At 37.4% G+C, this 26,827-nt stretch overlaps 1 protein-coding gene across 2 annotated transcripts in view; it reads right to left on the bottom strand.

The window, feature by feature from the left end:
* Positions 1-1,563: 1,563 nt before the first annotated feature.
* Positions 1,564-26,827, bottom strand: part of LOC139150525 (cleavage and polyadenylation specificity factor subunit 2-like) — an 86,459-nt gene continuing 61,195 nt past the window's right edge. For both annotated transcript variants that reach the window (XM_070722948.1, XM_070722949.1), the window contains exons 11-19: positions 26,413-26,574; positions 24,720-24,762; positions 22,104-22,158; positions 17,854-17,941; positions 17,119-17,253; positions 10,164-10,341; positions 7,380-7,453; positions 3,070-3,204; positions 1,564-2,691 (exon numbers count right to left, since the gene is read on the bottom strand). In XM_070722948.1, coding sequence (XP_070579049.1) covers positions 2,599-2,691; positions 3,070-3,204; positions 7,380-7,453; positions 10,164-10,341; positions 17,119-17,253; positions 17,854-17,941; positions 22,104-22,158; positions 24,720-24,762; positions 26,413-26,574 — 963 coding nt within the window. In that variant the 3' untranslated portion in view covers positions 1,564-2,598. The remainder of the gene's footprint in view (positions 2,692-3,069; positions 3,205-7,379; positions 7,454-10,163; positions 10,342-17,118; positions 17,254-17,853; positions 17,942-22,103; positions 22,159-24,719; positions 24,763-26,412; positions 26,575-26,827) is intronic.

Here is a 26,827-nt window from a genome sequence, read left to right as displayed (position 1 = left end):
ACCATCCCTAAAAAATAATGGTACACCCTGCCGGGTACTTCCGTGGCAGCATACTTGACAAGGTCCCAATAAAGCTCCTGACTTACAATAAAAAAGCACACATATACACAATCTTGGGGGAAATATCTATAAATTACGTATAAAATTCAGAGTTTAAAACTGCCACAGCTGAAGGTATAAAAGAATTTTTGTACAAGTTTTTACGTGCAAAAGGTACCTAAAGTCGTCAACCTAATGGGAGGATTTTGAATTCTGTGCTGAATGGATGTGTTTGATCCTGATGGATCTGAATGGCTTTCCTCTTCACAAAGATTGGTGATATATTACTGAAAGTTGCTGTTGTTTGCCAAATTGACGACTTGTGTTAATCTCATTTTGTCCTTAACTGAGAGGTTTTCGTACCAGGATATAATATTAAACGTTTGGCATGCAAAAATGTTTTCCCCTGAAAATCTTCAAGCCCCCTCCCCCTAGACTGAAAGAGCAGTCATTTGAGGGCACTTTCTAGCTCCCTCCCCCTCTTGACAGTGTTGCCATGACCACCATCCAAGTATCCAGCAAGCGGACTTAGTTTAATAAATATTCAACGGCAGGCTGCATAAACTTTACATATTTTAGAGACCAGAAGCAGTTGCACGTATGACTAAATTTCTTTCATCTCACATGCCGACTTTGTCGGTCGTAAAAAGTGGTAGGGGGAGGGTGTTAGGGAGTGCCTTCTAGCAACGGATCTTTCAGTCTAGGCCCCCCTTCCCCCAATCAAATGTGTACTCTCAAGAAAAAATTGAATATTTTAATAATGTTTTCTCTGCTTTTGTTCACTGTATCAACACCATACCTGTATTTTTGTTCCAGTCCCCATTAAGGTAGAATGCGCCTCACGGACAGATATTTGCATTCAAACTTTTCTAATTCTTTTCTGATCTACCACTTGCGGGGCCTCAGTTTGAAGCCTTTTGAATAAGAAAAACTTTCAGAGTCTTAGCTGTTGAGAATCGAAATTTTATGTTTTTCCATAGAGTTAACAGAGGGATGGCAGTCATTTTGAATTTCAAATATCAGTAAATTGAGGGTAATTTGTTTCTCTAGTACCAAATTTTATTCTTCATTTTGAAAGTGAATGGTTGAAAGATACCCAGCCCTGCGGAAAATTTGCGCAAAAGTTTGTCTTTGACTTTCGAGGTGCAAACTACATTAAGGCAGAACACAAATTTTCAGAAAGATGACTGTCCAGTCTTCAAATCTTTCTATTCTCAGCCTTCATCAAAACTAATAACAAAACATGCTATTCCTGATTTTAAAACATCCTCCCTGGTATACTTCTGAATTTCACATTTGAGATATACTCTCTTAGAAAAACTCATATATATATATATATATATATATATATATATAACATAAATCAAATTACTTCAAGTACAAAGTAATTATAAAATTTGTTTCTTTAGTTTCATGCATCTTGAATCATATATATATACTGTATACACATTTCAATATATACTGTATACACACATAAAGATTGGTATGTTACGATGTTAGAAATCATATGCAAGATTGCCAGAGTTTTCTATTTCCATTTGCTTTTATTCATACTGTTTGGAAAACTACACTGTACATGTTTGATGTAATTTGAAATAATCTTTTGGTTACAAGACTTATATATATATGTATCAACCATTACTTTATGGGTTAAATTAATATCAATCCATCTGCCTATTTGGTATTTGATGGTCAACGTTGAGATATGCAAATTGAACATCAGTTTTTGAATGCTAGCGAACTACATTTGCAACTTGCAAGTATATAAAGTAAACACATGCAATGGCTGCCATTGCTGACATAAAAAAATTCGAAGGGCCCTAAAAATATTGATATTTTTGTTGCAAAGTCCAATAATGTTATCCCATGGGCTCCAGTAAGTTTTTGGCTATTTTGTACAAGCTCAAAAAAAATTTTAAGATAATATAATGACACCAACAGAAGTCATATGAACTGGTGGAGATTGCAATGACATTGACCGTATGTGAGTATATGCATATGCACTGATATACATACCAACACACAGAGTACATACGTACATACATACATACATACATATGCACTGATATACATACCAATACACATAGAGGACAATCATACATACATATGCACTGATACACATACCAATACACATATAAATGTACACATACAATCATACATACAGTGATGGATACATTCTGTATTAGGACAATGGGCATGGATACACTTACATACCATTGTGATATTGAAACTAAAAACAGGGAGAGAAGAAAAGAACTGGGCAAATATTGTCTAAAATTGTTAATATTTACTCCAAACTAATGAACTCAATATCAAATCAAAGAGAATAATAGTAGAACAGCCAAGAAAATCTGCCAACAGTGTACACAAGTGGCAATTTTCCTATTACCACACTCTGTCTTATTTCTTAGCAAGACACAAGAAAGAATGGTGACATGTTGAATACCCTCAAACAAACCAAAATATAATCTTGTTTCAGAAACTTCACTTCGTATACTTGACTTGAAATCTGGAATGAGGAATGTCTTCATTATAATTGATGTACTATGTTATCTAATATCACACTATGGCATATTGCTCATACAGCAACTCCCGGATTTTGAAGTAGTCCTCACACAAGCAGCCTTCAAGGGAAATTAATCCAGCTTCACTCTAGAAAAAAATTGAAGATACACATTTAGTACTTACAGAAAGTTGCAAAACTCCTTTACAGTGTATTTCATGAGTCATTTCTTGGTAGACAATTAAATACAAGGCAATGAAATTCCATACCATGGCCAATTATGGTATTCTGACTTTTTATAGTAAGGCTACTGACATAGTTGGACTATTCCTTGAAAATTACATGCAGGACAATCCCAATAGGAAGTTACCCTAGTCTTTGCACCATATATTGCTCATTAAACAGCTGTGAATCATAGTGTAATGGCTTGCTATAAAGAAACTAATCGCATTTCCATGCAAGAGATGATGAAGGGACTGTGAAGAGGACAATGATTCAAAATGTCATCTAAGGTAATGGATTCTTACCCTCTTGATTGCAACCATGTTGTTACATACAATAACACCACCAACAAATTCTGCTTGTATTCCTTGTCTTAACAACACTTGTTTCAATTCCATTAATCTGGGTTCATTGATGAAGACTTGGATATGACCGGGTGCCTGAGAAAAGAATTGCACAATTCATAAAGAGTGTATACATTCATGCAAGATCTAACTTTGAAACACAGTTGATTATGGCGTAAATCCCAGAAGGGATATCTTTTCCAACAAACATTTCCCTTTCAAACTCTTACAGAAACTTTTCAAATTTCAAATGATCGAGACTGCGTCATCCACAAATGAAACAGGACCTGGGTGCGCTGGGGATAAACGCACTAGTACATCCAGACATTTGAGAAACATTGGCTTGACAAATTGCACAAATCTATGAATGGAGACTTATACTGACAATGAAAAGAATGAGGTAAACTAAATATTAACACAACTGACAGTTGCAAATCTTTATGTGGTAAAGCCCTTTGTGTTGCAGAAACTAACAAACAGAGGCTAGTTGTATCCCAAGAAACCACCAAACAGTGGCTAGTTGTATCCCCAGAAACCATCTAACGGTGGCTAGTTGTATCCCCTGAAACCACCAAACAGTGGCTAGTTGTATCACCAGAAACCACCTAACGGTGGCTAGTTGTATCCCCAGAAACCACATAACGGTGGCTAGTTGTATCCCCAGAAACCACCTAAAAGTGGCTAGTTGTATCCCCAGAAACCACCTAACAGTGGCTAGTTGTATCCCCAGATGAGACCATGCCTATTAGTCTGTCTACAAATATCAGTCAAGGTACATCTTGGTTACACTCTTGGCATAAGAAATTTGAAATGAAATGGTGGTGTGGTAGCCATTGTGGATTGCATCATGTTCTTGTAGCAGCTTTGACACAAATCAGTCAATACACGTCTTAGTTTGGGTTCTAGACATGAAAATACTGAAACAAAATGGCTGTCTGGAAGCAATACTGGATTGTATCGTGAATCATATCAAATATGCATATGTATTATACAGTGTTTATGTCCTTGTACAACTTTGAAAGAAATCAATCCTGGCATCTTTTAGAAAAGCTTGCGGACAGATGAATAGACGGACATGACCAAAACAATAAGTTCTCAGAGTTTTATCCACAAAGACTAATTGACTTATCAGATAAGCTCTCTTTGGTCTATATATGTATGGCTAATGTGAGCTTAAAACCGTCTAATTTATGTGAAAACTGTAACTTTAAAGGGACATTAGCTGTAACTTTTGACTTATTTTTCACTACTCTGTTTCATTGTATCAACTACAGAATTTTACTATAATCTGATCATCATGACCAATGCCCGGTGTCTTGCTTGCCAACACAGCCTGTATATGTGGAATGACCATTGTTATTGTTGATAAATGTATTCTAGTCCGGACCTGAATACAAAATTTAAACAATAACAATGCAGATTATACTCATGCAGGGTATATTTATAAGCTAAATATTAGGAATTTCTCCATGGTTCAGGGATTCAAACCAGAACCTGCAGATGATACACAGAACAAACAAAATACAAAAATGACCAAAGTAACAGCTAATGGATCTTTAATTTGGAAAAATTCCTGACTTTTGTTTACAATGATGACAACTGATAAATTCATATATTTTGTTTGCAGAGTGTTTAATTTGTCAGTGTGTAATGGTTTATAATAAAAACCTTGACTTGCTGGTATTTTAAAAGCAGAATGAGATATAGCTGCAAAGCAGCGATGACCGGGTTACGAGACATCTCGGTGCACAGGGGCAATAGAGAAATAAATATGCAAAAAAGATGAAAGGCTACAGTAGTATTTGTGAAATTGACGTCAAAGGTCATCGAGGTCATGTGACATTTTGTCAAAAAAAATTGTATTCTAATAGCTCCTCAGTATATAAAACTGAGGAGCTAAAAATTACTAGCATGGATCTGTGAAGAACAGAGTATCATGCTTTCAACCCTAAATGCCACAAAAAAACCGTGAGGACATTTAACAAGAGACTTTGCTGGATGTGAACATGGTATTTTAGTCTACAGAGCTCATAATGACATCATGCTCGCTCTCAACGAAAAGAAAGATGTTCTCCTTATCATGTTGGACTTGTCTGCTGCCTTCGATACGGTTGACCATGATGTACTCCTTCACAGACTTCAATTCCGTTTTGGCATCACTGGTAAAGCTCTATCATGGTTCAGATCCTATCTCAACAATCGTAATCAGCGTGTAAAGATAGACTCATTTACATCACCAGCTGGCGTCCCCCAAGGTTCTGGTTTGGGACCAATTCTCTTTACACTGTATACATCGCCACTTGAAGACATCATTGTCAAGCACGACTTCAACTATATGTTGTATGCGGATGACTCGCAGATTTATGTTGTGTGCAAGAGACCTGATGAAGTGCGAGTTTCTCTTGAGATATGCGTAGATGAAATTCGCAGGTGAATGAGATCCAATATGTTGATTCTCAATGACAATAAGACAGAGGTGATTCAGTTTTCGTCACGCCTGAGATCAGATGCAGTGAAAATTTCCAGCCTTAGGATAGGCGAGTTTGATATTGCCCCGTCCACTTCAGTTTGCAATCTTGGTGTTAAACTCAACAACGACGGTTCTGCTTCTGATCATATTAACCATGTCTGCAGGAAAGATTTCTACGCACTATCTAGAATTGGCAAGATCCGCCCATTATTGGACAAACCTACAACGGAAAAGATGGTTCATGCATTCATTTCGTCTCAGCTTGATTATTGTAATTGTCTCCTGTATGGTGTTAATAAGACTCGGCTGGATCACCTGCAATCACTTCAAAATGCTGCGGCTCGTCTCGTCTCACGGACTCGGAAATTCGATCACATCACACCTGTTCTTATTGATCTGCATTGGCTGCCTGTTGGTGCTCGCATCAAATTCAAAATTTTGTTAACTACCTATAAAACCATTCATCGCTTCGCACCACTTTATTTAATTGATTTGCTTGAAATTTACACCCCAGTGAGAGATCTCAGATCAGCTGACTCTTTGCGGTTGGTGCCACCTCATGGAAACTTTAATAAGGCATATGGGCAGAGAGCATTCTCTGTTTGTGCACCTGCTCTGTGGAATTCGCTGCCGCCAGTGATTCGCAACGCCAGATCTGTTGACTGTTTTAAACGTCTTTTAAAAACTCATCTTTTTAATCAGTGCTATTTGTGATTGAGTTTTTAGGATCATCTTCTGTATGGTTTTTAACTGGGACTTTTTAACTGGGATTTTTTAACTGGGACTTTTTAATGTATTCTGCTGCTTTCATAATGTTTTTTTTTATCACTGTCTTTTGTTTTATTTTATTTTTATCAATTAATTTGTTTAAATTTTTTTATCACCGTCTTTTGTTTAATGTACGAGAATGGTACAGGTGTTGACAGATTTTGACATTGTTTGTTTTCGTTTTCTTCTATTGCTGTTGCTGGTTTTTAGTATTTGTTTGTTTCTTTTTTAAAATATGTAAATCGCACTGAGACGTATGTGTAGTGCGTGTAAGAAATAAATATTATTATTATTATTATGTCAAACTTGGCCAATAAGCATCACTTTTTGAGAAATAGTGATTCATTTTAGCTCATTATATGTCCATTAAACTCCAGAGAAAATGAATATAAATGATGAAACTTTTAACATCCAAAAAATTCCCTTCAGGGCAAAATTGTTGTAGCAGAGAACAAGGCACATATGTCCAACACTCAGTTGGAATCGGATATTAAGCCCACAAAAGCACACCTAAGCAAATTCATGACATTGGCTAAGTGAGCTTCCTGCTGTGGTATACCAATCAACATGCATATGTATGACATGAGGGCCATGTCTGTGTTTTTTGTGGATCTCACATTGAAATAATATCGTAAAACAGTTGTTAGGAAGTTAATGTCAAGGAATACAGAATGTTGTTAAGACACTGGAAACTTCTAGCATACTAGGTAGTCAATAGGTTTATATATTATGTATGTCATTTTCCCCACACTCATCATGACCTGAGTTTAATTAGTCTTGAACATTCTCAAGGTCATTCCTTCAGACCTCACGACCTTGAATTCAATTAGTCATGTGTGGAATGTTCTGGAAATTTAATTAGTTGTGTAAGGGAGATAATTTTAAAACAGTGTTTAGCATGTCAATAGAAGTTCTAGATTGTTCTTATATTCTCTTATATTGCCACTTGAGTATAAATAGGGGAAAATTGCTGAGTTCACCTTTTGTTCGTTTTCTTTCACGTAACAATTAAAACATAAAGCATGTAACATACTTCATTAGGAGGAAGTCCTTCAAGTGTAGCAACTGAATCACTTCCTTTGCTTTCTTTCTTCTTCTCACTAGGTTCTGAAAACAATCAGAAATAACAGTTTTTGATGAAAAGTGTTGGTCCAAATGTGCTTGAAAGAGCTGCTTTTGACCAATATTTTGTTTCTCAATGATGTTAATTAAAGAAAAGGAACTATGTAGACTGATAGAGCAAGAGGATCTTATAAACATAAAATATTATATTTCCACTTATAACATGCCACATGCTCATTCTGTGTAGCGATTTCCAAGAATACGTCATGTGACGGGAAAATAGATATGTCTAGTCCCCACAGAATTGACAAAGAGGGTAATTTTGAAAAACTATTTTCCTAGGGAAATAGTTTTGTACAAATTTGGAAAAGTGCCCGGTCAGGTGACCATAGTGTCATCTGCAGCTTTGAAACAATGGCGGATGATGTGCACCCAGGGTGAATGATGAGCCTCTCTAAAACAGAAAGATTATCTATTCCAACACTGTAGGAACTTGAGAAGCTCATCAACAAAAAAGATTCAAGTGCAACCAAGGATGTTGCTAGGTAAGCTTAGGATATTTTTTGAAGAAAGAGGTACAACTGTTACCGCTGTGGAGAAATCGTTATGTAAATGTATCATAATGGATTGTTGCCGTACATAATATCAAAACACATTAAAAATCATAACAAAATACAACATGAGCGTGTGATGTGTTATAAAACACCTATAACCTGGTCTTTATTCAGGCTACAGCACCCGTTTATTACCCTTCATGGCCGTGTGTTACAGAAACACACACCACGGCCTCGGGGAATAGCGATGTGTTTCTTGCAACGCATGGCCCCTAAGGGTAATGAGCAGGCGCTATAGCCCTTATGACTAGATAATAGGTGTTTAATAACTGTAAATGTAGAAACTCAGAAATAACAGAGCGTGACATAGTCTGCTAGGAACATGTATGGTTCTCTATTGCATTCATGTTCTGGAGTGTATCACTTCAGACTCAAAAAACATATTATCGTGCAGAATTATACAAAGTAAAAAAATGTCAATTTTTCTCTATTCCTGAATAGAATCTAAACTTAAAGGTCTGGTGAAATGGTCCCGTTCTTGTGACTGAATATCTTCCAGGGGGGCAATACTATTACACTCGCAACAGAATTGCAACCTAAAAGTACGCGCGAGTGTTAATTTTTTTGATATTTCTGTGCGCGGCTTTCATGGGGTCATTTTGCGACACTCAGGTCACGCCCTCAGCTGGGATCATGGTTGGCCGTCTGTGACGTCACAGGTGTGTTCATTTACATCGAATAGCGGTCCCACGCCGCCTTATCTCTGCCCGGTATCCGCTAACAAAACAGTGTTCGCGCTGCCCATTTGCCACGTTCGCCAATGCGAATCGAAATCCGAAGTGGCGATAAAAATCGATCCTAATTCGCCACAGTGGCGAAAGTGATTTTTGTTTAAAAAATATGGCAAAATAAAGAAAAAACGTGGCTTTCTTTTAGTCTTTTGTTGATCTGCGATTCTCTCTCGGCGATTCGCAAAAACTGTATTTACTTCTGTATTATTGCGTTCTTTCCGTCGTACGCATTTGCAATGAAGCCAAGTCTCGCGAGAGACTTGACGTCATTTAGTCTAGTGTAAACCTTGTCTAGTGTACAGCATGCACAAATGGCTCTCGCGAGAATTGAAACTTAGGCACACGCAATCGAGCCCTCGCGATAAATTTGACGTCAGTTTGTCTAGTGTACAGCAGGCATAGGAACGCTCGCTCACGAGAATTCAAACTTTTGCTATACATAGCAGACATATACGCATTTAAATCAAGGCCACAAGGTTCGGTGTTGCAGTTGATTTGCATTGCGGTCTAGATGCTTCCATGTTGCGGTCGATTTGCATGGCGGTCCTCGTGGTCCGGTATTCCCCGTTGTTTTTCATTTTAACCGCCGTCCCAACGACTCGTTCCGTGTTGCTGTCGATTAGTATCATGGAGGACTCAACCTCCATGATTTGTATCGCGATCTCTACGTTCCGTATTGTTGTTCGTTTTAATGGTAGTCTCAACGTTCAGTGTTGGTGTTTATGCAGTTGGTTTGCATCGCGGTCCCAACCAACCTTCTGTGTAGCGAGTAGCGAGGCACGCTCAGCCGATCGTTAGAACCAGAAGAGACAAGCATATTACGGTTCAAACACTCAAAACACTTGACGGGAACTTGAAAAAGTTTACAGTTGAGCCGTTCACGTTCTTGCCGCTGTCACAGCCACCAAAAGAACAACGTCTTCCCATAGTGAAGGAGGACACTGTCCTGATCATGTAAGCGGAAATCCTAGAAGTTACCCCACGCGGGGAGCTTACGGAGGTGTGAAATACCTTACTTCCCGTTATGAGATACGGCGTCGGGCAAACTTCGGAAAGCCGAAAAAAGTCGACTGGAGAGGCTCGGGGGACACGCCCACATTGCATTTTTCTATTGCAATATTTCATAATCACGCGCGCTAAACGAAAAAAGAAATGAATGTGACAGTTTTATAGACCATCAACTGTATTTTTGTGATTATGCAACATGGGCATTCCACCGGACCTTTAAGTTTGATTCCAGACTGAAAGGCCAATCTTCCGATACTGCACAGACACACACGCAAACATACAAGAGTGGTATGTTTCTCAAATACAAGCTCAGGAGCTAAATACTGGTAATTTCATATCTGTTTGAACAAATCGCTAAAAGGAAAGAGACTTTTAAAGCAACATATAAGTTGGCAACATTACCACTTTCTCTGTGTACAACGGCTTCTTCACCATCTTCAGTAAGTTCACCTTCCTCTAACATTGCACCAGTATCTATGGATGTAACACCAATTTCAATTTGACCATCAATCCAAGCTAACTCTGCATCCTTTGCCTTAGAAAATTCCAAAGAACTCACCAACGCATCTTTTAACCTCACCTAAAATAAAATAACAAGACTGAATAGATTAGAGCAAATTCATTACATTTTCATTACTTAACTTTACCAAGTTGCACCATTTAGACCAACTTTGTTTTTACTTTACATTTGCTTTTGTTAAGTATACACAAGGCCAAGAAAAATAAAAAGTTTGTTTCTCATCCTAGGCATATTTCAAAAATACCGTAATGATAAGGTGTCGCTCACATTTGATCAGAATTGGTACATACCAGTATGGTTACCAAAGATCAACAATAAATGTTGTTTCTATCTGTTCAGTGCAGGAAAATTCTACGTTGATGTTATGACAATGATTTCTGCAAAGTACAACCAGAAAAACAACATGAAATATTTAAAAAATGCCGTCTAGGACAGTGTGCTCACATTCGATTTAAATTGGTCCATTCGAGAAATATTTAAACAAGGAAAAACAAGAATGACACAAGCAAATGTAGGTCTCCAACTTAGGTACTGGAGGTCATATTTAGGAACATGCATATCAACTTCTATAGCAATGGGACAAGCAGATCCTAAATACATATGCAAATGTCAACAACAAAAAATAGACAGAGAAGGCTTGATAAAAAGAAAAGGTGGGAGTGGGTAAAAAAATGTACAAGGGATCTGGTAAAAAAGTAATGCTACCTCATCAATCTTCTAGACCCTACCCCCTCCTGAATATCAAATGTTCCACCAGATGACAGGAAATGAATTTACAACCTTGGGGATTTTTTAATTAATGCGATGAGTGTTATCATTCTAATGTAAACAGCACTTAAGTTAGTTACAGATAGTGAAATGCCTTCCACTGTGGGCGGTGATTACAACATCTGGAATTATCCTGAATCCAAATTTCTCATCAGTTCTTGTGTGTCTTACATAGAAAAGTTGCAAAAATTGGTCCGCAATGAAAAATTCACCTAAGCTTTGTTTTCTGGATCAAATTTTCCTACAAATTGATACCAAATATGACAAAATTATGTTCACAGCCTTCGAAACTGTCTCACAACATATCCTGGTTTGGTGTAGGTCATTTGAGGTAACAAACTGAGAAAAATACCGTCAAGGACAGTGTGCTCACATTCGGTTTGAATTGGTCCATTCGAGAAATATTTAAACCAGGAAAAACAAGAATGACAAAAGCAAATAAGGTCTGTAACTTAGGTACTGGAGGTCATCTTTAGGAACATGCATATCAACTTCTATAGCAATGGGACAAGCAGATCCTAAATACATAAGCAAATGTCGTCAACAAAAAATAGACAGAGAAGGTTTGATAAGAAGAAAAGGTGGGAGTGGGTAAATAAATGTACAAGGGATCCGGTAAAAAAGTAATGCTACCTCATCAATCTTCTAGACCCTACCCCCTCCTGAATATCAAATGTTCCATCCCTTGGTATTACATAATGCCAGATGACAGGAAATATATTTACAACCTTGGAGATATTTTAATTAATGCCATGAGTGTTGTTATCATTCTAATGTAAACAGCACTTAAGTGAGTTACAGATGGTGAAATGCCTTCCACTGTGGATGGTGATTACAACATCTGGAATTACCCAGATCCAAATTTCTCATCAGTTCTTGTGTGTCTTACATAGAAAAGTTGCAAAAATTGGTCTGCAATGAAAAAATTCACCTACCGGTAAGCTTTGTTTTCTGGATCAAATTTCCCTACAAATTGATACCAAATATGACAAAATTATGTTCACAGCCTTCAAAACTGTCTCACAACATATCCTGGGTTGGTGTAGGTCATTTAAGGTCACAAACTGAGAAAATTTCCTAAAATATACAAATTTGGGGGTTTCCCGACACTTTAAGCAGAAAATGTATCTGATAACATCCCTCGGGACTTTATACCAAATTACAAAGCTATCAATCAAGTAATTTTGAGACCAAGTTTTCTTGAGCAAAAATGACAATATTGTCTTAAAAATACAAATTTGTATGTTTCAGTACAATTTCCACATATCTGACTATTGTCATCTCTGTACGTCTGTGTACCAAATACAAAAGCTGTCTGTCCAGGTGTTTTAAAAAGAAAATGCTGTTTAAGATTTTTTGACCAAAAATGACAAAATTGCTCCAAAATAGTAATTTTCCCAAATTTGTCATGATTTCAACAAATTAGAAGCGTAACATCCTCGCAAAGATCCAACCCAAATTTGAGAGCAATTGGGCTGGTGGTTTCAGAGAAGAAGAATTTTTACTGAAAATGAGAAAAATCACCAAAAAATTCAGTAAAAATACAAAATTAAGGATATCTTCACAATATTCATACCGTACTCGTCCGAGTATAAGCCCCGGTTCGGCAACACAAAACGACGGCAAAACTAGGGGAGGGGCTTATACTCGAGCAACCCCATGTTATCTGGCATGGATGCTTAATTTATGCTAATTGTATGCACAATTTTTTTCAACACCACTCGATCTTTCTATCGCTTTCAAAATCGACTTACACATCCAAAGAAATTGATTGTACAATCTCTGAATATAGAAGTGACATTTTGGTGAAATTTCAGCGTTGGAAAAAACCCCAAACTTGAAACAAAGACGTTGTGTATGCAGCTGATCAACAGTAATGTGAACAGGCATGCATTGCCTACACGGAAAGGCACCTCAATATTCCAGTATCAAACTGTCTACATCTTGTGAAAACAACAACATAGCAGTGAAAATTGTAATAGTCACCAGAAAAAGTCTTCACAAATGAAAGGATAATTGCTACAAACAAAAGCAACTGCATGTTTTTAGCATGAAAACATCGTGGCCGTGAATGAAAATAAACAATGGCAGACGTGAGTGGGACTTTTCTATTTAGGCGACGGGGGTGAGCAGGGTCAAAGAATCAAGATAATACTGGGAAAACGTGTCATTTTCCTTACGATGCTGTCTAGGGAACTCCAGTTTCCCATTGTTTTAACATCTTTTAATAGTTTCTTTATTATCTAAAAGTAATTTTACCAAGTTAAATGACCAAATATACTCTCCTAACCTTTCTGTATTTGAATTACACTAGGGTAGGGGCTTATACACGGATGTAATGCATTTTCTAAAATCCTCTGAAATCAGAAGGGGGGCTTATACACGAGCAGGGGCTTATACTCGGACGAGTATGGTAAAACTGTATAAGGTTTACCTGAGGTACTTGCACACAAATTTTCAAAGCAATCAAAACAGCAGTTCTTGAGATATTAATTCTTGACCATTTTCACATTTTGTAAGCTCATTTGCATAATCTTGGCAATGCAGACTTCATTTGAACAAAATCCCATCTATAGCCCAAGATGCATCCACACACCAAATACCAAGCTGAAACTTGCAGCGGTTTGCGTGTTTTTGATGTTGACGGACATACTGTACGAATGTACGTACATACTTACATACATACATACATACACACATACATACAGACGCTATCAACTTCAGCTCATACGATAAACTCATGCTGGTATAACCAAATGTGAGCTAACCAGAAAAACAAGAATGACAAAAAGAATGACAAAAGTAAATAAGGTCTGAAACTTTAGGTACTGGAGGTCAACTTTAGCAACATGCATAGCAGAAACAGCTAGTCCCTCTTAGTTTGCGCAGGTCTGTTAATATGCAACAGTTCATAAACAATGACAGGAAATGACTCAAGGTCAGTGGAGTAGCCTGTTTCAGTCATTGGCATGCCACCACTCCCTCACATTTGCAGGATTTCCCTTTTCCTTACCTCATTTGCACATTTTTGACACTGACATGTTTATTTGAACAACGTCACATCTCAACCCCTGCATCTACCTGTACACCAAATACTGAGATGGTAGCTTTGGCGGTATGGGAGCTTTTGAGTGTGATCCTCACATTACATACCCACATACATACAGACGCCACTGACTCACCATATAAGCTCTTTTTGGTATTTATATACATACCAAATATGAGCTAAAAATCATGCGGTGACACAGGTTTTTACTCTCAATTTGTTTTTTATTCTTCAATCGATAAGAATGCAGAAAAAACATGAAAACAGCACAGGAATGTATGCAGAGATAAATGCACAGCAGTGTTGTCTTATTATTTTTGTATAGCAACAGTTCTGCAGTTTAACTTTTAATGCAGCAATGTACAGTTTTGACAGCGTAATATAACAGTGACATATGTGTGCAGTTCTGAATGGAATGTTAGTGTCAATTATTTTGTTTACGGTTCTGTTTATACAGCACTGTGTTATGCACTATTGTCGTGTATTTTTGCATTTATTTTTTATTTCCTCATGAGCAGAAAAAATGGACGTGTGCGAGGATGAGAAACAAACTTTTTATTTTTCTTGGCCTAACACTCTGTGAAGATTTATTTCCATACAGTAATCATTTAATTTTGTGAAATAGAAAAAATTCTCATTGGCTTCATGGGAAGATTTTCCTCTACTTGCACACTGACAGTATCTGCTCTGTATAGAACATCTCACAACAGAGATCTAGTAATTTTAGCATTTCAAAAACCCTTGGCAATGAGATTACTGTAAAGTCATACCTAGATATATTAGTTGAATTTTATAGAAGCTGGTTTATAATAATAAAGTCCACACATCAAAACTGAAAATGTTAACTTTTGCTCAATTTTCCTGCAAGAAACTTTAGACCACTGTCTTTTATAATCAATGTTATAAGTCTGGGGTCACTCTGCAAATTTGACCAATCTACAAGTGGTGAGTGTGGCATCAAATATTCCTTCACCAACATGCCACATGTATAAATTCCATTATTTGTTCTCATTGATAACAGATCCACTCTTCTCAAGTATATTATATATTTCTATGTCAGGGCTCGAAATTATTGGTAGTCCCGCATCAATTGGCTACCAATGTTTCCCTTGGGCTACCAAATCCATGAAATGGTGGCCCACACAGACTACCAAAGATTGGGACATAAAATTCAGTCAGTACTTGGCGTGTCATGCCAGGTCTGTCACTTTGGGACGAGCTAAATAGCAGTCAAATCCAGTTGGCCTGACTATGACTTTGTTATACTGCAAATTACAAGACAATCGTGCAGTGGTACTTTGCAACAAAGTTTCAATAGCTCAACTGATGTACTTGGATAACAGGCACAGGAAATGATGGCCAATGAAAACGCATTATCATTGCATTTTGTATCAATTTTGTATTATTGCATAATGTATCAATCACGGACAATATGCCTCCTCCCTACAGAAAGCCCATGGTCTATTTTAGCACTGCTACAGTATGTCTAGTCTCAACATGCTGAGAAGGTCGTGGTCATTGTCATGAAGACTATCAAAATTTTCCTACAACTTTGAGAATGAAACGAGTTGTGAATAGTGCACCAAACTTTTGAGTATCACTGTTGTCAATTAGGCCAAAAACTAAGATTGTTTCTGGTCACCGCGTGCGTCATTTCAGAACCTGCGCGTCATGGTATTTTTTGGGGTTACATGCTAATTACTACAGCTATCCTTGATATCTGTGTTTGCATGTCCAGAAATGCTAAACAGAAAACTGAATTATTATGCAGCCTGTGATAAAAGACAATAACTGTTGCATCAATAGTGCCAAACCAGCATTGTTAAGAATAAAAAAGGGGAAAAAAAGAAGACAGCGTCGCCGCATCACTTTTGCTGAATGTCAAGGACAGAAACATTTTTTTTTTGTGGGGGGGGGGGGAGGGGCTATACCTGTTTCCTTTGGGTATTAAGTGTGTAAGTATTCACATCAAATGACTAGAAAATTCACTTTATGGGCAGAATCTTGAAAAATTGCTTGTTCTTGCCTGGTTAATGAAAATAATATCCCTAAACTAAAATATGTATGGGCTACCAGTCATTGTCACTGGGCTACCAACTTCAGAAAATGGTAGCCCAAGAGGACTACCAGGGGAAAAAGTTAATTTCGAGTCCTGTATGTACATGCTTTTGTAGTATAATCAGTGAGTCATCATAGACATGATTCTCCTACAAGTTGTGCAGGAGCAAACAAATTACAAACAAACAAATATGTTTGTTACACAACCTTTACTTGCTACTTGAGTTATTGAGCCAGAAACTCAGATTTTGGAGCCAGGGACAATAAAGGTAGCTTCTCCACATGTCGGAAGAATAACTATAGTGCTATGGAAACAATAAACATGGTGTAAACAAACTAACAATAACCAATCAGGATTCATTAAAATACTGAACAAAAAATTTTCTGTGTAACTATCATGCGGGTTTGCATCTTTGAGAGGTAAAATTAATTTCAGTAATTTTTAATGGGTAATTTATTCTTGGTGGCACAAAGATAATGTAGGGAACAATTTTTACTACAAAAGAGATGACTCATTGTGAATGTGACTTGCTTTTGACATTAGGGTGACCCTTTTATTTTTTTTTTTGTTTCTCATCTCCAGAGAAATACTCGGGCAGGGTGGGTGGTCAAAATAAAAAAAAACAAGGACCAAAAAAAAAATTGTATTTGTTTCAGTTCAATTTTCTTTCCATTCAGTCTCTACAATTTTTAAGTACAAAAAACGTGTACTTGTTTCAGTTCATTGTTCTGTCCATTCAGTCACTGCAATTGCTTGTCTTTCAGTTCAGTGTTCTGTGCTCTCTGTCCTTTCAGTCTGAGTCGCTGAAATCTCACAATTTGATGATGGTGGTGCTGTTGCTAGGATGATCACCTCAGAGGCAGCGCAAATAAAAAAGTTTTTTTTTATTTTCATGTCGGAGCTGAAATTTACGGTCGGTCGGTCGGGAGATGAGAAACACAAAAATAACAAATGTCGCCCTTACCTGAAAGATATGGCTTTCCATGGTTGCATCTACTGTCTCTTTGACTTTTGGAGTCATTACTTTGGTGATACCCGCTGACGTCCTGCAGTATTCAGCAAATGACTCAGTGGCTTCTGGGGTTCCATGAACTAAAATCTGTAACCAATGTCAATATAAAACTCTTCATAGTTTTCTAGCATATTTTTAAATTTGGATTTCAAGCAGACATAACCAATACACTGGTTTGCATCTTTTCAAGGTAAATTTACTGTCATTTTCGATGGGTAGATATGTTGTGTCAAAGAACCATTGAGAGGGACCTTAATTACGCCGATTCCTCACTTTGTCAATGCTGTTCGGTGAAAAATCCTAAACTACAGTATCACTAAGAGACAGACTACCAAAAGTGTGCACAAATACTACATGATTTACAAAGATTCCCTAAATATGTTGAGTCTTGCCTTGCTCTTTGTAAAACTTTTGGTGCATGTTTTAATCATTTTAGAGCTGAGGCTACTGAACAGGCAAAATTTTACTGTAAGAGTTAGTGGTTTCTAATCAATGAAAATCATCTTTCCTTTCGAATAAACAACAGGATGTAGTTATCCTTCAATGCACTAATAGGTAACAGCTTATGTTAACAATTAGTGATACAGGAAAACATTTTCAAACATTACAAGAGTTGGAAAAGTGCTGCAATTGCCTTTAATCTGACAAGTGCGGAATTAATAATTAGGAGAATGAAGATTAACTTACAACTTGTTTTGGTTTCATGATAGAAATAATTTTTCTCATTGATTCACCATCAGATCTTCCTTCAAAGTCAATAAAAATAACTGGACAGCTGGATAAAATAAAAGACACTGGACATTAGTGTGTTATTTAGCTATTAATATTCAGAGTAAAACTTAACAGTGATAAATATGATTAAGCATTGATAATAACAGTTTTTGACACGATTTCATGGATATCTTCATTTTCATTCAGATTGCACAGGATGGTAAAACATTCACTTGTAAGAAGAGAGAACAATGTCCTTTTCAAACAACTTGACAGTATATTTTACCATCGAATGTACCCTAAAGGAAATGCTGCAATGTATAGATGTGATACAGTTGATAAATGAAGTGATAACAACAGCAATTATCAAGATGTCAGCAAGGTCTGGTATCAAAGATCAAATGTCAACAATGTTAGGCTCTCTGGAGAACAAGTCTTTTCTTCCTTGATGACAAAGTACCTAGTGACAATTAGTTGGTAGGGTTTCAGAAACTTTTGCCACCATATATATGAAAGCCAAATAGATTTTAAACAATGGGTGAGAAGTTACTTTGGTCTCCATATTTTTGCAAGGCAATTTTTGTCTAGAAAATCTGCACTGTAGTTGAATCAATTTTGATCAGTTAAGGAATATCAGTGTTATGGCTCTAGACATGAAACAACACACACACACACACACACACACACACACACACACACACACAGACATATATATATATATATATATATATATATATATATATATATATATATATATATATATATATATATATATATATATATATATATATATATATATATATATATATATATATATGGTATTTTTGTCTGTTTGACGTCTCCGTATACAAGTTTTTCTCACAGAGCCATATAACTTTGAGCCGAAGGCGAGAAGTTGTGTGGCTCCATGAAAAACACGAGTATACGATGACGTCAAACAGAGAAAAATTCCATTGGATTATATATTTATCACATGAACAGTCTACTTATTTTTCTTCGATATGGATGGATCAAAATTACAGTGCATTTCACCAGGCAGCCGCTGTCTGGACTGAGAGATAAACAGTTGACTAGACTTGATCTACAATGTAACTGTTTCTTTTACAATTTCAGCTAAGAGTTCAAGTGGTGAAGGTATTCTCAAAAGAAACTAACTAAAAAGCCACACATTGTAGATCAAGTGTATCTCTCAGTCTAGACAGAGCGGCGGCCCCATGCTGGTTTACTGTAATTAATCAATGAGTTGGTGACTTTCAAATGTGTTGTGATACCCAAGCTAATTGTTTGTTTTGTACATGGATTGTGTCCATCTCATACGCTGAGTTGCGGTACCTAGGTGAAACGTACTGTATTGTAACAACTTGCATGATTTTTGTCGCGATTTTGTGTTTTATTTATGAGGATTACTTTCATTTAATGAGTAACGCGACCCATCACCAAGGAGATGTGAAAATGTTTAAAGGTATACTTTCATTCATAAATCTGATTAAGCTGAAATTTTGATACATCAAATAGTATTCAGTCACATGCGCGTGTAAATCATCGTCTCGCACTGGCCAGATGCCAAGACAAGTCGGCTATCGGCGGACATAGCTTTCACCGTGCTAGCGTAGGATAGCCATAGTATTTTGAGTTTATATTTGGAATATTTACAATGATATTTATGAAGTTAATGCAACGACATGATTGAAACAGTAGTTATCATTCTTAGAGATTGCGTGGCTTTTAAAATATCACAAGTTTACGACCTTGGCGAGCCTGAAAGATTCCGATCGATGACACGCAGAGTGTATACGCTTGTAGTGAGCGCAGCACTGCCATCACTAGTTTCAGCCAGTGGCCATCTTGGTTGTCAATGTTTTCGTCTTATGGACTTTGATGTTTGCTGTGACACATATATTGCTTGTAGGTACATCCTAATTTTGTTACTTGACAGGAACTCTGTTCTGTTGTGAGTGTTGTGGAAGTCAACTTTCGAAATACATCGGATTCTACAGCGCTGCACTGCAGAGTTAAGGCTACAGCTCGACAGCTTATGTCTTCACTACAGCCTTACGCTGCAGGTTTGATTTCGATCTATGTTGCTTTCCCGAAGATCAAATGGTACTCATTTATTAAGTTGAACTTACATTGAGGTGTATCTTTCGGGTCTGTCGCCAACCGGGATCGCCAGGTACGATGTTGCTTGGCGATCGCCAGGAACGATGACGTCAACATTGAGCCTTACTGAGCTATTAAAACAATCTACGGTATCCTCATTCGATTCTCGGGAATAGCTAAAGCTTTATCGACTTGAAATTTCGTGGGACATGCCTTCTATGTTTCCATATCTGGATTTATCGGGTCACCTTTTTGTAAAAATGCCATGAGAGCACGGCATCGATCACAACAAATTGGTCTGTGTCGTGGTGTGCATGTATGAATGGTTCCATTGCAGGAAAAAAGTTACGGTTGATGATATACAACAGGGATAATATGGATTTCTTATCTGTGCTGGTGTACGTCACACAGGGGGAGATACAGGCCAGTTCATGTGATATGTATATATATATATATATATATATATATATATATATATATATATATATATATATATATATATATATATATATATATATATATATATATATATATATATATATATATATATATATATATATATATATATATATATATATATATATATATACAAAGAGAAAGAGACATACAGAGAAAGTGACAGAGACAGATAGAGGTTGTGTTGATGTGTGGAAGTAGGTATATATGTGTGGATGATGATAAACTAAACAGATAACAGACACTATTTGATCCAAATGACAACTTGTGATATGTAGTACACACATATAGAAAAGGGGCGCTATAAACGGTAAACTCTCCAGATTGTAACCTCCATATATGTAATAATCTCCATAAATGTAACATTAACAATAATTGTAATAAAGTGCACCCATAAATGTAATATAGCCCATAAATGTAACAAAAATCAACCATAAATGTAATGAAAACATCAACCACAATTGTAATAAATGGTAACCATAAATGTAATAAATCAAATCACCCATAAATGTAATACTTGTCAACCATAAACGTAATAAATCTATTTTATCGTTGCAATTGAGGTATTAGCAATAAGATATTTATATGTGTAATAAGGAAAGCAACTCCACACATTATTCATATCTTAATTGTTGCGTTTAGTATATTTTGAAAGTGTATTTTACGTTTCCCTGTTTTGTGTACAGAACTGATTGGCCATGGCGAGACACAGCTGTAATGTGAATGTCCGTGCAGTCTCTACTCCAGAGTGGAGGAGACTGTATAACACTACGATCCTTTAACGCCATTTTTTTGAAAATTTGCGGTACTTTCTTAATCGGTCGCCTCAAATTCGTCTTCAGTGGATAAATTGTGTGGAATAATCAATAGAGTGTCTGTATTCCTATGTTGTACCACTTGAAGTTTGTTCCTTCACTAGGGATGCCAGGATGTCTAATTTTGTTCTACTGTGTTCAAGGTAGTGTTCGTATTGTTTTTTACTAGATTGAAATATATGTTCTCGTCAACATGTTTTGTGTCGTAAGTTTCTGTTATAAGGTTTTATATTTCTATGTTATTTGTTCTGAGTCATCTGTCATAAACTTTGTGTGGTATCACCGGTTGACGAGTTATTTTGACGCTTCCTTATTATGTAATTATCAGTGGCTAGAACTGCTGTTCCACTTCCATTATCTAAAGGTTTGATCAGTACCTCGCCGTATTCTGATAGTGTTCTCAAAGTATTCTATTCAGTGTTTCGGAAAGGAAACCTAGTTTCAGGAAAGTATGTAATAACATTACACTAGTCTTATTAAAGTTATTATTTACTCACTCATTGATAAACAATCAATCACAAATACAAGTTTAAGTTTATTACATTTATGGTTGAGTTTTATTACATTTATGGTTAATTTGTTTATTACACTTGTGGTTGCGGGTTGTTACATTAATGGTTGACTGTTTTATTACATTTGTGGTTGATTTTAATACAACTGTGGTTGATATTACATTTGTTGAGATTACATTTATGGAGGTTACACAGATATCAAGCCAATCTAACACATCATCAGTGGTTTTTATCCTCTGCTGACAGAAGTCTGTCCAGCTATGGGATATGAGTGGACAAGATTTTACAAAGTAGAGCTAGAAGATGAAGCAGAGAGTATGCATACTGTAAATCATTCACTTACTTGATGTCTACAATTGTGTCCTTGGCTACACACTTTGTTGGAACATTGCTCATGTCTGTAACAAAAAAGTTGGTTCAGTTGGAGAACTCTGACAATCACATCTAGAAAAATAATTACACCTTTGTTTGGAATTGGAATAAGAGTTTCATGGACCATAGGTATTCATTATGGAAGAAAAATCACAATGATTTCTCCTTTGGGATTTCTACAAGCAACTTTGATAGTTTTGAAAAACATAACCGAAAAAGTATTTCCACCTCCAATTGAACACTCTCGGAGCAGAAGTGTAGTAGGATTAATTAAAAAAAAAAAAATTCAAAAAATTTGGTATATGTGCTTTTAAGGGCAGAGACTCCCTTTAAAAGGGCGCCAAGCTATGGCGGCGTTCTTATGTAAGTGGACACCAAACAGGCAACACGCAGGCACACGCTCCAGAAAATGCCACTTTTTAGTTTTTTCCGGCCGCAAAAACGCAGACAGACTGCCAAGCGGTCAGCGTGAAGGTGCTGTCGATTGAACTCTGTGGTTATATTCAAATTCTACCGTTACTGGAAGATGATTTTTTTGGAAATTCGAGCGTTGCTGGTGAGCAATCAATGACCGTTGGCGATTTGAACTGACCGTCAATCAAATGCTTGTATAAAGTCTGTTTGCAGGATTAGCAAAAGGCGCCAAAAGGTTGAGATCAGTTTGTGTAATTAATGTTATCAAAATCAAACATCGTACTGACCAACTGTTTGACTGGGAGGAGAACTGCACTAATGCGAGAACCTGGGATTGAAAATTGCAGCTTTAAAGGCGAAGCCGCCCTTTAAAAGGATGCCAAGATATGGCGGCGTTCATAGTGTAAGCGGACACCAAACAGGCAACACGTGGGCACTCTCCATTGCCCTTTGACCCATACTATACTCTCCTCCCTTCTCCATTGCCCTTGACTCATCTACACTCCCCCTCTCCATTGCCCTTGACCCATCTACACTCCCCCTGTCCATTGCCCTTGACCATCTACACTCCCCCTCTCCATTGCCCCTGACCCATACTATACTCTCCTCCCCTCTCCATTGCCCTTGACCCATACTATACTCTCCTCCCCTCTCCATTGCCCTTGACCCATCTACACTCCCCCTCTCCATTGCCCTTGACCCATACTATACTCTCCTCCCCTCTCCATTGCCCTTGACCCATACTATACTCTCCTCCCCTCTCCATTGCCCTTGACCCGCACTACAGTATACTCTTCCCCTCTCCATTGCCCTAGACCCATCTGCACTCCCCCTCTCCATTGCCCTTGGCCCACTCTACACTCTCCTTCCCTCTCCTTGTTCCCCCCATAACAATACTCTCTCCCCATGCCATTTATTCACCACACTAGTAAGTTATTTCTTCCAGATGATGAAAAACACATTGCTTGCTGCATTTCCAAATCTCAAAACTGACAGAAAATATCCTAGATGTTCATGAACATATTATTATTTCACTAGCCACTATTCCCTCATGTGTGTCTGTGGACTGCTCTCAACGTTAACCTATTATTATTTCACTAGCCACTATTCCCTCATGTGTGTCTGTGGACTGCTCTCAACGTTAACCTATTATTATTTCACTAGCCACTATTCCATCATGTGTGCCTGTGGACCACTCTCAACATGAACCTATTACAGTGAATTGCTTTGAAGCATTGGCATTAGACGAACTAGACACATTGTCTAAATCGAGGTGTTGCCAACACTGTCACGTGTAATTATCTGCCGAGCAGTAATTCCAGTTGACCACAGAGAAATCAATTCTGCCAAAGTTCATACATTGTCTTGCAGCTGGTCAGATTTAGTCAAAACAAGTACGCCTGAAAGCAAGTGATAAGACTTGGACAGTGCTTGGACATATGTGGTGGTGTTGTTTAGACTACGTCTTACAGTTTGCTAGACAATGTTTCAACTTTTGAAGAGTTGATTGCTTTATGCTCGACTCATGTTACCGCTAAGCTGTTGACATACCTGGTATGTCAACAACCAGGTATGTGCACCCGACAGAGTTGGCAACACCGAGATTTAGACAATATGTCTAGTTCGTCTTTATATGCCAATGCTTCAAAGCAAAACATTGTATTATTTCACTAGCTACTATTTCCACATCTGTGTCTGTGAACTGCTCTCAACTTTGATTACAAAAGATCAAGTTCATTCTCACACTGACAGCATTTTGATATTTACCAGCTCTAAAAAAAATCAAGCATGAACAACTTTGTGCACAAATAACTTTATTTGTGAATATTTACTTTGTCATACTGTGTTTTTAATGTGAACATGGACATAATTGCAGTCTATTGCAAAGGGGATTGAAACACATGGCTAGAACTGCCATCTTTGACCAACCAGGTATGTCCAACCAGGTGCAGATTCTAGAAAAGGTATCAATATCAAAAGATTCTTCCTGCCATATTGTGAAATATCACAACCAATGTGAATTTGCACAAGCATTATTATTCCTTGTTCCTGTCTGGCAAAATTCCTTGTGTGTTGGGACTCTGATTGACAATAGATGCCTATAGTTTCCCTGTTGGAGCTAATCTTATACGACACAAATATTGGGAGAGAGGAAATGTAGATGAGTACGTACCTTGCTCCATTTCTGTATCGCCATCAAGACCTAACTCTTTATCCTGACAAAAAAAAATAGAATCAGTATCTTTCAATAAGTGTAAATATGGAAAATACAACTTGATGTAGATGGTCCTTGGCACAAGCCACGATGTAGAATACTCTTGTCTTCTTGTGCTTGAATCAAGTTATGTATGCAACTAGTGACAGACAACTTATCCTGCCAAGCCTATCACATCTGCTAAATTAGTGAAAAGTGGTATTGAACCTAAACCTACAGGTATTTTCACCTAATTCACATGGTACTATGTCATAAAAGGCTTAAACCCCGGTGTGGTGTATAAAACACCCCCTAACTCATCGAAAATTCATAATGGTGCTTGAGTGACAACTGGCGACAGCAAGGTAGACCGCTCCGTGAAAATCAGCCGAAGCGATTCTGAAACAAACATTATTGGAATACCATAAACATAGACTGCTTCATAAACACGTAGGCCATACAGGTATCCGCAAAGTTTCACAAAGTATTTTAAAATTACGACGATTAGGGGAAAAATCGCTTTCGTAGCAAAGGAAATGGCCCCCAGGGAACAGTCGTTCCGCAATTCAAACAATTGTCAATCATTCAGTGACGCGCAGAGGTGTAAACTGGTCAAACATTTGCTGTGCATACGAGAATAATTACGATGTAAACAAACCATGTGTACGCTTAGAGTAACTGTTACATGTATATTGGCGTGCACACAGAATGAAAACTTCGTGGTTGTCATAAACTATATTACTAACAAGTGTTTATGATGCAATGACATCGCGAAAGTGAGCCATTTTCGGTCGTGACTTAGCAAGAGATGAGTCAGTACCGGTACGATGTATCCTTGAGAAAAGTGTGTACACTGTATTTTACAGAACTGCAGGCAGAGTCCATAGTTTACAATGACATCGAAAACAACTAAATATTAAAGCATGGCGGTAGCCTCCATGATCAATTTAATTACAGTCAGTCAAAGAGAGCCACTTTTTTTAAACAGCCCCCCCCAAATCTACAGCTGAAAGTACCGGTACGCTACAGTCGCTTTTGGTATAAATGCTAGCCCTGAAAACGGCCGTATGGTTTGTACATGTAAACGTGTTCTCACACATGGCAATGACATGTCGTGTTCGGAGGGTTGGTAAGGTCTTGACATACCGGTTGCCCCAGTAACGTTTGGACTTCTTTTATGAGAATTAAACAAAGCTTGTAAAGACATCAAAACAGTATTTGTCAATGTCAGTTCAAGGTGAGCAAGTGAGCGTCATCACCCGATCTCCTTTGAAAGGCTTAGGCCTATTGATACATGTGTCCGAGATCGGCTCATTGAGTTGGCACTACATCATAAGATTTCCACAAAGGTTGGACTTGAATTTCTTCAATAACGAAGATATCTATGAACCCAGTCTGTGGTTCATCCCATTGCTCTTAAAATAAACATAACTCGTGATGAGTTGTCCGGGGTCACCCTCAAAGCAACCGAGCAGCCGAGTATCAGTATCTCTGTTTTCAGGGGCCATCAAATATTCAAGTCTTTGTTACAATGCAACATAAGGGACATATTACTTGTTGTAACCAACCAGACTTGATGGTAATATATGAAATTGACAGAATAAGGGTTCATAAAACTGTAAAATAGGTGACATGAAATTGAGAGGGATTAAGGTATTTGGGAATTGTTTACCAATTTTTTCTCATCATCGTCAGCTGCTGTAAGCTCAGTTATCATGAAGTCTTCAGGTTTGATGATTTCTCCATAGTCATCCCACTTTATCCTTTCTTCATGGGATGGGAACATTGGATAAGACTTCTTTGCTTGTTTGAAGAAACCACTCTTTCTACTGCCCTAAAAAAGGGAATATACATGTCATTGATTACTGCTTGGATACCACAGTTGATTCTCTGAATTGATTTCTTTTTCTTTGCTGTATTGATAAATGTGATATATGTGCTATGAGAAAGAACAAGAAAGGATAAATTTGTTACATGACAGAAAATCTGAATTTTGGATCTTGCCTACATATGTGTGTTGCCTTAGTGTAATTCTTTCTAGAGAAAAAAGCATCTTATGGTAAACTTGTGATCACTGTCGCCTTGCT

This window comes from Ptychodera flava, chromosome 14 (genome assembly GCF_041260155.1).
Source record: "Ptychodera flava strain L36383 chromosome 14, AS_Pfla_20210202, whole genome shotgun sequence".
Taxonomy (NCBI): Eukaryota; Metazoa; Hemichordata; class Enteropneusta; family Ptychoderidae; genus Ptychodera; species Ptychodera flava.
Note: the sequence above shows the minus strand (reverse complement) of the source record. Positions and strands in the feature narration are given on the sequence as shown.